The sequence below is a fragment of the Electrophorus electricus genome, chromosome 22, assembly GCF_013358815.1.
Source record: "Electrophorus electricus isolate fEleEle1 chromosome 22, fEleEle1.pri, whole genome shotgun sequence".
NCBI classification, from domain to species: domain Eukaryota; kingdom Metazoa; phylum Chordata; class Actinopteri; order Gymnotiformes; family Gymnotidae; genus Electrophorus; species Electrophorus electricus.
Genome location: NC_049556.1, coordinates 13,895,224 through 13,907,723, shown reverse-complemented (window position 1 = coordinate 13,907,723; position 12,500 = coordinate 13,895,224). Strand labels below are relative to the sequence as shown.

At 39.9% G+C, this 12,500-nt stretch overlaps 1 protein-coding gene across 1 annotated transcript in view; it reads left to right on the top strand.

Moving 5' to 3' along the window:
• Positions 1–1,075: 1,075 nt before the first annotated feature.
• The window catches only part of LOC118240618 (butyrophilin-like protein 2), an 11,468-nt gene continuing 43 nt past the window's right edge, over positions 1,076–12,500 (top strand). Inside the window, exons 1-7 of the mRNA XM_035521563.1 lie at positions 1,076–1,145; positions 2,937–2,984; positions 7,165–7,539; positions 7,651–7,923; positions 9,308–9,577; positions 9,991–10,254; positions 11,953–12,500. The exon at positions 11,953–12,500 is cut by the window's right edge and continues 43 nt beyond it. Of these exons, the coding sequence (XP_035377456.1) occupies positions 2,939–2,984; positions 7,165–7,539; positions 7,651–7,923; positions 9,308–9,577; positions 9,991–10,254; positions 11,953–11,963 (1,239 nt within the window). The 5' untranslated portion in view covers positions 1,076–1,145; positions 2,937–2,938 and the 3' untranslated portion in view covers positions 11,964–12,500. The remainder of the gene's footprint in view (positions 1,146–2,936; positions 2,985–7,164; positions 7,540–7,650; positions 7,924–9,307; positions 9,578–9,990; positions 10,255–11,952) is intronic.

Below are 12,500 nucleotides of genomic sequence, written 5' to 3'. Positions count from 1 at the left end.
TTTGTCAGTTTGTCAGCTGTTTCACACTAACAGTTGTTCATCGCACAAACCATCGCATGGAAATACCGTGTGCAAGAAGCACCGTTTATACGGCACAGGAAAGGGCTTTGTATAAAGTGTTGGTAGGTTAGCTCATTCGGATGTGTGTTGTGTCAAGTTGAGTGTTTTTAAAGAACTTAGCACTGACTGAGGAATGCTTGTAACCACTTGAATAAAAAAACACCAACAACAAAATAGCAAAACTAAAGACACACCATGTTACATTTTGCCATCTCTGTGTGAAAAGATGGAACGGCGTGGACCAGATAGAATAAATGAGCATTTACAGGATCTGTGATTTGTACGTTTATATATATTTGCTTTTTAAATCAAACAAACACTAAAACATAAACCCAAAGCGCAGGACGCTGTTATACGAACAGGTAGGTTATGCTCCGCTATCACATTGGGAGAACACAATGTAGACTTACAAAACAGATTTGAAACGACTAGAATCAATAATGAACTTCCCTCGGCCGGTTGCGCAGGTAAATGCATGGGTAAGAACGCCTATGAGTTGTGGTACGAGGCTTGTGTTTCATTATTATAATCAAGATTGAATATAAGTGTGCCAGTGACACATTTTCCCCAAACGACTGTGAAGACGTTTGTTCGTGTTTGTGTGACATCTGAACTGTCTTCATGCCCACTAAGTGGTCCTTGTTAGCCTCTATGGCGCGCGAACTCTTCAGAGCGCGTTCATCGCCACGTGTTCGCCTGCGCGTGGCAGCTCGAGGACGAGCGCGTGTTGTGTAAAACCCTGTGTGTGTGTGTGTGTGTGTGTGTGTGTGTGTGTGTGTGTGTGTGTGTGTGTGTGTGTGTGTGTGTATGTCTTAGTTTTAAGATTTCAGTCCCCCCAAGCAATATAAAGACCTAACAATGTAGTATCCTGGGATTTTGATTAAATACGTTTCTAAAGGAGTTGTAATTGCACTGCAGTGGACACTCATCGTATGTGACACGCCACTGGTTTTGATGGGTTTGTGAGTGTGCACAGAGCTGGGTGCTGGCGGGATTAATTTCGCCATAGTCACGTGACATGGGCGTTCGTAATCCCACTCCGGAGAAATCAGTATCAGGCGCCCATCTCGAGCCTTGAGAAAGCGGTGAGATCACATTCTATATTACTCTTACTTTTCATGTCTAAAAGGTAATAATGTCGCCAACTCGATGACTTAGATAGCTAAAGCAGTGTAGGAGTGAGATTATTTTAACGTTGCTGTTAGAAACTGGACCCAGAATCTAAGGCGAAAAAGAGATTACGCAACAGCGATGAACAAATCTAGCTGTAAAAACACGAAAGCTCAATACTCCCTCAGATTCATAGTTTTTAGGAAAGAAATGTGTGCAGTGTAAAAAGCATGGCTCGTTTGACTTTTAAAGAAAATACTGATGTTATTTTCTATAACGACGCAGGAAAGTTGCCTCAGCGCTCGAGACATTCACGCAAAAATGGCCTGGTTATTAGAGAATAACAAAGATATGAGAGAATAAGTGTATAATAGCACTAACATTAAGAATGGCCCTATTATTAGAGAATAAGTGTGTAATAGCACTAACATTAAGAATGGCCTTATTATTAGAGAATAAGTGTGTCATAGCACTAACATTAAGAATGGCCTGGTTATTGGAGAATAAGTGTATAATAGCACTAACATTAAGAATGGCCCTATTATTAGAGAATAAGTGTGTAATAGCACTAACATTAAGAATGGCCTTATTATTAGAGAATAAGTGTGTCATAGCACTAACATTAAGAATGGCCTGGTTATTGGAGAATAAGTGTATAATAGCACTAACATTAAGAAAGGCCTTATTATTAGAGAATAAGTGTGTAATAGCACTAACATTAAGAATGGCCTGGTTATTGGAGAATAAGTGTATAATAGCACTAACATTAAGAATGGCCCTATTATTAGAGAATAAGTGTATAATAGCACTAACATTAAGAATGGCCTTATTATTAGAGAATAAGTGTGTCATAGCACTAACATTAAGAATGGCCCTATTATTAGAGAATAAGTGTGTAATAGCACTAACATGTTAAAGAATGGCCTGGGTATTAGAGAATAACAAAGATATGAGAAAATAACAGTGTATAATAGCACTAATATGTTTAAGAATGGCCTGGTTATTGGAGAATAAGTGTGTAATGGCACTAACATTACGAATGGCCTGGTTATTGGAGAATAAGTGTGTAATGGCACTAACATTAAGAATGGCCTGGTTATTGGAGAATAAGTGTGTAATAGCACTTGGCTGCCTGAAGAGAGTGTTTGTGTGTGTGTGTGTGTGTGTGTGAGAGTGTTTGTGTGTGTGTTTGTGTGTGTGTGTGTGTGAGAGTGTTTGTGTGTGTGTGTGTGTGTGTGTTTGTGTGTGTGTGTGTGTGTGTGTGTTTGTGTGTGTGTGTGTGTGTGTGTGTGTGTGAGAGTGTTTGTGTGTGTGTGTGTGTGTGTGTGTGTGTGTGTGTGTGTGTGAGGTTTGTGTTTCCTGCCGGGTGTTGAGTGCACTGTGCTGAATGCTGATTAAAACTTTTGTGAGATTTAAAGTTGTGTTCCATTAAATTATTTGAAGTCTTTATATGTCATTTATATTGTTCAGTGAGAATGTTATATTCATAAGTGAATATATCATGTTCATAAATATGTACGTTTATGTCATGTTCATTTTAGGCTGTTCCATCAATTAAAAAAAAAACTAATTCAAAATTTTCTCATTAGAAATATTTTACAATATTTATTTTTTGTAGGACAAAACTAAAATACTTTAGGTAATTGGAAACATGAATCTAAGGCATTTAAGGCATGTTCCAATTTTAACTATGAAGGAGTTTTCATGTAAATTATTTGTAAGCAGTCATGCTTAGTAAACTAATACAGGACCTTGTTCTCTTTCAGAGATGAAGTGTGTTTGGGTGATTCTTTTCCTCCACTGGTCTCTCTCAGGTACAGTAAACACCAAGAAACAACATTACAGAAAATCCTATCACCGGCTGCAATATACAAACCTATCAGCAGTTACAATATACAATATACAAGCCTATCACTAGCTACAATATACAATATACAAACCTATCACCAACAATATACAACATACAAACCTATCACCAGCTGCAATATACAATATACAAACCTATCACCAACAACAATATACAATATTCAAACCTATCACCAGCTACAATATACACTATACAAACCTATCACCAACAGCAATATACAACATACAAGCCTATTACCAACAACACTATACAATATTCAAACCTATCACCAACAACAATATACAATATTCAAACCTATCACCAGCTACAATATACACTATACAAACCTATCACCAACAGCAATATACAACATACAAGCCTATTACCAACAACACTATACAATATTCAAACCTATCACCAACAACAATATACAATATTCAAACCTATCACCAGCTACAATATACACTATACAAACCTATCACCAACAGCAATATACAACATATAAACCCATCACCAACAACAATATACAATATTAAAAGCTATTGCCAGCTACAATATACAATATACAAACCTATCACCAACAACAATATACAATATTCAAACCTATCTCCAACACCAGTATACAATATTATATCTATCTTATATCTAAATATCCTAAGAAGTCTCCAGGTGAGTAACTGAGGTCAACTATATTGAGAGCTGTAGGGATATTGATCATTGTAGTGAAGTACACAAGGTTTCCAGAGAAGCAAGATGTTTTTAATGGAGGTTCTTCATCAGTTGTACAAGCAAGGTGCTTTTGAGTTCCAACATGCAATGTGAAAGGACTCAGCCAAAGAAAGGGACCTTCACTGGCCTGACGGTGGCGCTGTAGCACAGCATTTTACATTTTCTTCAATATCTTGTAATTTCTGCAACATAAATGTACAATTCTTTTTTCTCTCAAGCGGACAAATCTTTCGCATCTTTCACTCACTCAGTTTTTGAAAACAGACATTCTGTGTTTGGGTCACACCCACCTTTTTGAACTAGCCCTAGGGTTTTCAGCCAGTTTTCATAAAACTGGTGTCAATCAATTCAGAACAATATGATCCTAAATAATGATCAAAAACATTTGGATATTTTCATACAGTCTGGCTGTCATGTGTCAATCAACAGCAAATTAAGAGGTGGAGCTTAATTTACTTAATTAGGTACTCAACAATACTATCAGTCAATCTTGGTGAAACTTCATGTATAGCTGATCAGGCTGGTGATTTTGAGGTCAAAAATAGGGGGCACTATAACATGGAAATCATTTTGACATTTCAAAACAATATGGCCTCCATATGCAAATGAACCCTTCCAGATAAGTACATATTGTGCATAAATGGCTGTAACTCATGAATGATTCATCCAATTGTGATGAAACTTCAGAATTTAGCGGCACATGATTTTAAGGTAGTCTGTTGACTTTGTTGAATATGTCAGTAGGGGGCGCTATAAAAGCTAGAAATGTACATCTCAACATACAGACATCAGATCAAGCTCAAATTTGGCATGCTGCATGAGTGACCTTTACTATACGGGGCCAATTAATCATTAACCAATATGTAGAAAACTGTGACCTCCATTGGCCAATCAGAGTCCAGCAGGCATATGACAGGCTTATCATTGACCAGTCATGATGAAACCTAAAGGCTATACATAAGTAAGGACTCTCTGTGAATCTGTGACGTTTCAAATGATTTGGCCACTAGGTGGCAGTGTTCATGAAAATCAAGTATAACGCCTACGTATTTTCACTTAGGAACATGAATTTACAAACTAGACCTAGGAATTTGATCCAATCATGTCTGAATTGGTACTACAATAATCTACTCACTCTCTAGTCACTTTGATAAATAATGATCAAAATAAGATTGAAATTTTGCTCTCCATGGTAGTCACTTTGTCCAATCATTCATTGTGGCCTTGCTATATATGACCTACATTGCTATAACTCATAAACCATGTAAGTTATCATTTCAAATCCTTTCTTAGATTGAGGTTCATGTGAGTTTTTGCCAAGTTTGGTCCAAATTGAGCTTTAGAGGGCGATACAGCATACAGACATTTAAAAGCCTTAAAACTCACATCATTAATATTATATGCATACTACAAGTACGAAATGGCTGCCATGTTATTCGGTTCCCTGAACTTAATAATTTTTCCATTACAATTTATGTGAAAAAATGCCTTGCCTGTGCAGTATTTTGACCGCTTTAAAAAACAGATAATTATTTTTAAAAATACAGATAATTATCTACAGGCCAAAAGCTCAATCTTTACAAAATTAAGGGTTTTTGATTATCAATCCTGACACATACAGGAGAAACTCTGACTCCATCATTTAGGTCCAGTCAAAGAAAACTACCTAACTAGCCCTCACGACCACACACTGGTACAGAGGTGAGGGAAAGTTGAAGACATCAGCACACACATTTACACACATACACGTAATGACCGTATGATGTTAAGGCAAACTCACCATCAGGAGGCTCTGCAGTGCACAGTTATCTACTATGCACATAATCACAAACACTTTCGTCATGTCACGAGTCCTAGTAATAAGGGTGGACTGGTGAACTGGAGGTTTGTACGTGGACGTTATTTGACAGGTTCTTCTGTGAGTCGTAGCCCTCGTGAGTCCCTTGTGCCTTATGAGCCCATAAACCTACACGTGCTTGTGCACAGGGTAAGACGTGTCCTGTGATTGTGCACAGGGTAAGACGTGTCCTGTGCTAGGTCCTACGCCAGGCCATTAAGCTTCACACAGAATATTCTTAGAGATGTGATTGTGCACAGGGTAAGACGTGTCCTGTGCTAGGTCCTACGCCAGGCCATTAAGCTTCACACAGAATATTGTTAGAGATGTGATTGTGCACAGGGTAAGATGTGTCCTGTGCTAGGTCCTACGCCAGGCTATTAAGCTTCACACAGAATATTGTTAGAGATGTGATTGTGCACAGGGTAAGATGTGTCCTGTGCTAGGTCCTACGCCAGGCCATTAAGCTTCACACAGAATATTGTTAGAGATGTGATTGTGCACGGGGTAAGACGTGTCCTGTGCTAGGTCCTACGCCAGTCCATTAAGCTTCACACAGAATATTCTTAGAGATGTGATTGTGCACAGGGTAAGACGTGTCCTGTGCTAGGTCCTACGCCAGGCCATTAAGCTTCACACAGAATATTGTTAGAGATGTGATTGTGCACAGGGTAAGATGTGTCCTGTGCTAGGTCCTACGCCAGGCTATTAAGCTTCACACAGAATATTGTTAGAGGTGTGATTGTGCACAGGGTAAGACGTGTCCTGTGCTAGGTCCTACGCCAGGCCATTAAGCTTCACACAGAATATTGTTAGAGATGTGATTGTGCACAGGGTAAGACGTGTCCTGTGCTAGGTCCTACGCCAGGCCATTAAGCTTCACACAGAATATTGTTAGAGATGTGATTGTGCACGGGGTAAGACGTGTCCTGTGCTAGGTCCTACGCCAGGCCATTAAGCTTCACACAGAAAAAGCAGATGTTGAAATCACATTCTCTCCGTGGGGTTCTAAAGTTCTGAGAGAGTAGATCAGTTCTTTGTTCTTTCTTAACTTCATTGCTGCCATAGCAACAACTGACCGTGAAGACCGGTATGTCATTAATGCAGTGTCCATTAGCACTAAAACGTCCTACCACTGCAAATGACAAATCCTCTAATCCTTAATTCTGATGATCAAATGGTCAGCAAGCCTTTTCTTGGCTTTCCCAGTGTAAAACTGACTACATCTCTTAAAGTAACACAGTTGACATCTCCTGGAGTGATGCATGAGGAGGAACTGGTGATGACACCTTAGCCTTTTGTGCCTGGTATTGGCCTGGCTGTGTTAACACATTTACATGAAGGACATCTAGAGCTGTTGCAATGCCACAGCTATTATTTGAATGGTAATTTTTCTCACTCCTGACGAGCGTCTTTGATGTTTTTGTTGCGTCTGAGGGAGATTAGTGGAGGATCCTTAAAAATGGAGGTGGTCTCTGCATCACCCTGGAGGATTCTGGAGTGTTGCAGTAAAATATCAACTCCTGTTTTATTTGTTTTGTTTGAATGTGCACATCCAGCATGGTGATGTTTCTCATTACAGGAGGTCAGGAGTTTAACATGGAGGGTCCAGATGTGCCTGTTGTTGCTGCTCCTGGTTCTGACATCATTTTGCCGTGTTCCATCAAACCCAAAGCCTCTGAACAATCCCATGTGAGTGCTGTGGACATGGAAGTGAAGTGGAGCAGAACAGACCTGAATAGCGCAGTAGTGCATCACTATATGGATAAAATAGACAAGAATGAAGATCAGGATCCTTCATACAGAGGGAGAACAGCTCTGTTCAAAGAGGAGCTACAGTATGGCAACACCTCACTGCTACTGAAGAACGTTAAAGTGTCTGATGGAGGACAGTACACATGTCAAGTTGATTCTGCCCATCACAAAGATCATGTCAGTGTTCTGCTTAAAGTTGAAGGTGAATGTCATTGAATTTCAAATATTAAAATAACAGCCCTGTTTTAATATGTGTTTATGTAAGCAGAAACAGGACAATGCCATTTCAAGCTTTGGTTTTTTCAATCCACAGGTATTGGAGGAGCCCCAGAGATCACTGTACTGGGCACTGACTCAGGTGAGGTTTTTCTCCAGTGTGACTCTAAGGGCTGGTGGCCTGTACCTGAACTCCAGTGGCTGGACAGTGAAGGAGCAGAAGTGCCTGCTGGAGTAAAAGAGTCCCATAGAGATGACAGAGGCTTTAATGTGAGACTCCACCTCACTGCAAACAGCAACAGCACCAAAACCTACATCTGCAGAGTGAAACAGGGGCAGCATGTGATGGAGGAAAAGATCGACATTACTGGTAATTTACACTACTGAAAATCATTTTACACTACTCAAAAATCATATGTATATGTACAGCTATTATGTATTATATATATATATATACATGTATTTTATATGTATATATATATATATATATATATATATATATATATATATATATATATATATATATATATATATATATATATATATATAAAATAAATATTGTATGTATATTGGTGCTCAAAGTGGACTGATACTCACCGGTACGCAGTACCAAAACTTTTACTCTTTGGTGTAATGTGACTTTTTCTCATGTAACTGAACTTCTCACAAGCTCCTTGTAGGCTTTTCTATAATAAGCCTGCACGAACTACATTACCCAGGGGGCACTATGTGATGCGCCCCTGTTCCCATTCTCTCTACAACTCTAGAACAAGAAGAGTTAACTTGCAATAATCAATGCGAAAATGATGCTGTCAGGTTTGAGAAGAAAAAGGTAGGGTGAACTCCGTGGACTGTAGCTCGGTTTGGCCAAGTTGTTATCAAGAATGTACTGAACCTCTGACGTCATAAGTGGATATGGGTTTGATCACATTTGGGTGCTTTCACACCTACCTTGTTTGGAGTAGACTTATTAAATGTTTCTTTAGTTCAGTCCATTTTGGCAGGTGTGAAACTCAAGGGGCTGTGTTTTTTCTGGACCCAAGACCACATGCTCTCAATTTCGGTTCATTTGGTGGCGTGAGAAAGCTGTTTTCTAGACCGGGAACAGTACAGAGAACCAATCACTGGTCCTCGTGATCTCTGGTCCTCCTGATCTGGTGTCCTCCTGATCTCTGGTCCTCCTAATCTCTGGTCCTCCTAATCTCTGGTCCTCCTAATCTCTGGTCCTCCTGATCTCTGGTCCTCCTGATCTCTGGTACTCCTGATCTCTGGTACTCCTGATCTATTGTCCTCCTGATCTCTGGTCCTTCTGATCTCTGGTCCTTCTGATCTGGTGTCCTCCTGATCTGGTGTCCTCCTGAAAAATAAGGCCTTATCATGTAACTTCACTTTGCAAGTGTCATGATGGTGGGGAAAGGATTGCAGTGCACTTCTTGAAGGCCAGAAATAACAGACCCATGTTATCACTATTATACATCAGTACATGTGTACTAAAACTACATTTTGATAGGAATAATACGACTGGAGCAAAGATACTCAACTCAACTTTGTGGAGTCAGTACATGTACTGACAGCATCACGAAAAACATGGCTGACAACGTTCTCCTACAATGATGATCTCATTTCTTATCATCCACTTTGAAATGTTTTGGACATATTCCTTGTGTATTAAGCATTCATCGTTATACATTTTGGAGATGTTCCTCACTTTAAACTAGTCACTCCATCTCATGCTTTGACCTTGCAATCCTCAGGCATTGGAACAAGCCCAGTGGTCTCTGTGGTGGGCACTGATGCCTCAGGGGGGATCCAGTTAGTGTGTGAAACGGGAGGCTGGACGTCTGAGCCTGAGCTGCAGTGGCTGGACAGTGAGGAAGCAGAGTTGCCTGCTGGATGTACACAGTCTCACCACGACAGCGAGGGGTTCACTGGGAGTCACCGAATCACCGTGTGCAGCAGTGACACCGTCTTCTACTGTAGAGTGAAGCAGCATCCCAGGATGAAGTCACACATCAACATCGTTGGTAAGGTGCTGCTCCACGCTGAAAGACACTGTTGGTTCTGAGAAGGAGCTTGTTTATCAGCATGGGAGCATTTACATAACAGCCCATTTTCTTACCACAAGACATGACAGTGACCTGTCTTCTTCTCTGTGAGTCTTCACATGCCATTTGTGTTCGTGTTATACCATGTAATGTTCATGTTGTAGCATTTATTGTTCATGTTATATTGTTTGTGTTTGGGGTGTGGTGGAGTATCTGTGAAGTGTGGTGGAGTGGAGTGTGTGTGGTGAGGCATCTGTGATGTGTGGCGGAGTGGAGTGTAATGGCATTTAATGGTATATTAAGTAAATGTTATTGTACAGCATGGTGATATTTCTGATGACAGTTCTTTAAACCAGTTAATCTGTACCATGCCTTAATCTCTTAATCCACAGGTATCGGAACAAGCCCAAAGATCATTATAGAGGGCACAGATGGCTCAGGAGGGCTCAGACTACTGTGTGAAATTAAAGGCTGGAGGTCTGAACCTGAGCTGCAGTGGTTCAGTGGAGGAGCACAACTGCCTGCAGGAGATAAAGAATCACACAGAGACGATGAGGTCTACACTGTTAGACGCCACGTCACTGCACAAGGCAGTGGAACCTTTGTCTGCAGAGTCAAACAGTATCCCAAGATGGAGGCAGAGATCACTGTCGCTGGTATGTTATATTTCTTTACTTTTATAATAAGTAAGACATAAGCAGTAGTGATCCATCCTCTTCACAAATCTCACATTCAGTTTTGAACAGCACTCTACACGACATATCTGTTAGTTAAAATAGTTGGGAAGAGGTCAAATTAAATCTAAACTTATTGAAGTAAATGTGCTTGTATATGTAAATGAGATTTGCCTGTTTTTGTTCACAGCCATCTAATTTTACTTTGGTATCTGGTCCTGTGTGTGTAGTTGCCTAACAACTAGACTGATGCACACTCTTCTTTGGCAATTCCATTCTGGCTACATTGTGCTGAGCGTGATATAGCGCCTCCACAGAGTGATGCTGGTATTACGTCACTAATGACACCAGAGTGATGCTGGTATTACATCACTAATGACACCAGAGTAATGCTGGCACTACGTCACTAATGACACCAGAGTGATGCTGGTACTACGTCACTAATGACACCAGAGTGATGCTGGTACTACGTCACTAATGACACCAGAGGTTCTGTTTTCGTTGGTGTCTGTGTCCTAAGTAAGCAGACATAAGCAGTACTGACCCATCCTCTGGTTCCGTTACGGTCTGTGTCCAGAGGTGGTTCTCATCGATGATCCCAAGTATGTACTTGTACATCAGTAGATCCAACTACAAGCTGAAACCGGTTAAATTGATTTATGGAGAAATTAAAAGTGTTCTTATACCCAGAATATGTGTAATTACTTCCCTGTTATGTACCAACTTTCATTTTTGCTCACCTGTTGTTGTAGATGTTTGTCACTAACATGCCTGTGTTTTAAATGGTCTCTGTACAAGTGAGGTCATGAGTAGCCTTTTATAAGGAGAATCATTTATACTGTTGTTACTGACATTCTATTTGGACAGATATAAACTCTTTCGTACTGGTGTAGATACTGTATTTGGGCAGATAGAAACTCTTTTGTACTGGTGTAGACACTATTTGGGCAGATATAAGCTCTTTCATACTGGTGTAGATACTGTATTTGGGCAGATAGACACTCTTTCATACTGGTATAGACACTATTTGGGCAGATATAAACACTTTCATACTGGTGTAGATACTGTTTTTGGGCAGATATAAACTCTTTCGTACTGGTGTAGATACTGTATTTGGGCCGATAGATACTCTTTTGTACTGGTGTAGACACTATTTGGGCAGATATAAACTCTTTCATACTGGTGTAGATACTGTATTTGGGCAGATAGAAACTCTTTTGTACTGGTGTAGACACTATTTGGGCAGATATAAACTCTTTCGTACTGGTGTAGATAATGTATTTGGGCAGATAGAAACTCTTTCATGCTGGTGTAGATACTGTATTTGGGCAGATAGAAACTTTGATACTGGTGTAGATACTGTATTTGGGCAGATAGAAACTTTCATACTGATGTAGATACTGTATTTGGGCAGATATAAACTCTTTCATACTGGTGCAGATACTGTATTTGGACAGATATAAACTCTTTCATACTGGTTTAGATACTGTATTTGGGCAGATAGAAACTCTTTTGTACTGGTGTAGACACTATTTGGGCAGATATAAACTCTTTCATACTGGTGTAGATACTGTATTTGGGCAGATATATACTCTTTCATACTGGTATAGATACTGTACTTGGGCAGATAGAAACTCTTTCATTCTTGCTGATCTTCCAATTGTGTTTCCCTCTTTACAGCACAAGGATAAAAGGATTCCCTCCACCATGGCGGTTCCCATGGCGACCACACTGTTGTTTGGGTCTCTCTCCTCTTTTCTCTTGTGTTCATACTGTAACATGCTCTCATACTCATATCTGCATTAACAAACAGTTCAACAGGTGTACCTAATAAAGAGCCCTTTGAGTGTATAATCTGTACTCCTAAAGTGCCCCCTAGTGGCACTTCCTTTGTAAGTGATCTGACATTTCTTTTTGTGGATTAATGCTGACGTGATGCCACCTAATGTGTCAGTACTGTGAGACTTTGATTGTTTCCACAAATCTAGTTTTCACAAAACTTCATTTTGTAATTTTTTTCATATTCTTGACTTTTGTTTACTGTGTAAATGGTGTTGTGATTTGACTCTCCAGGCCACCATAGGAAGCACCTGTTACAGAAGTACAATTTAGAGGAGCAAACAGTAAATTGATCACCCTGAGGGTACTTAATATTTCAGTACTTACATCCAGTCATAAATCCCAGAACATCCAGTTGTGTAATAGTAAACCACGGGTCCACGTTTTCA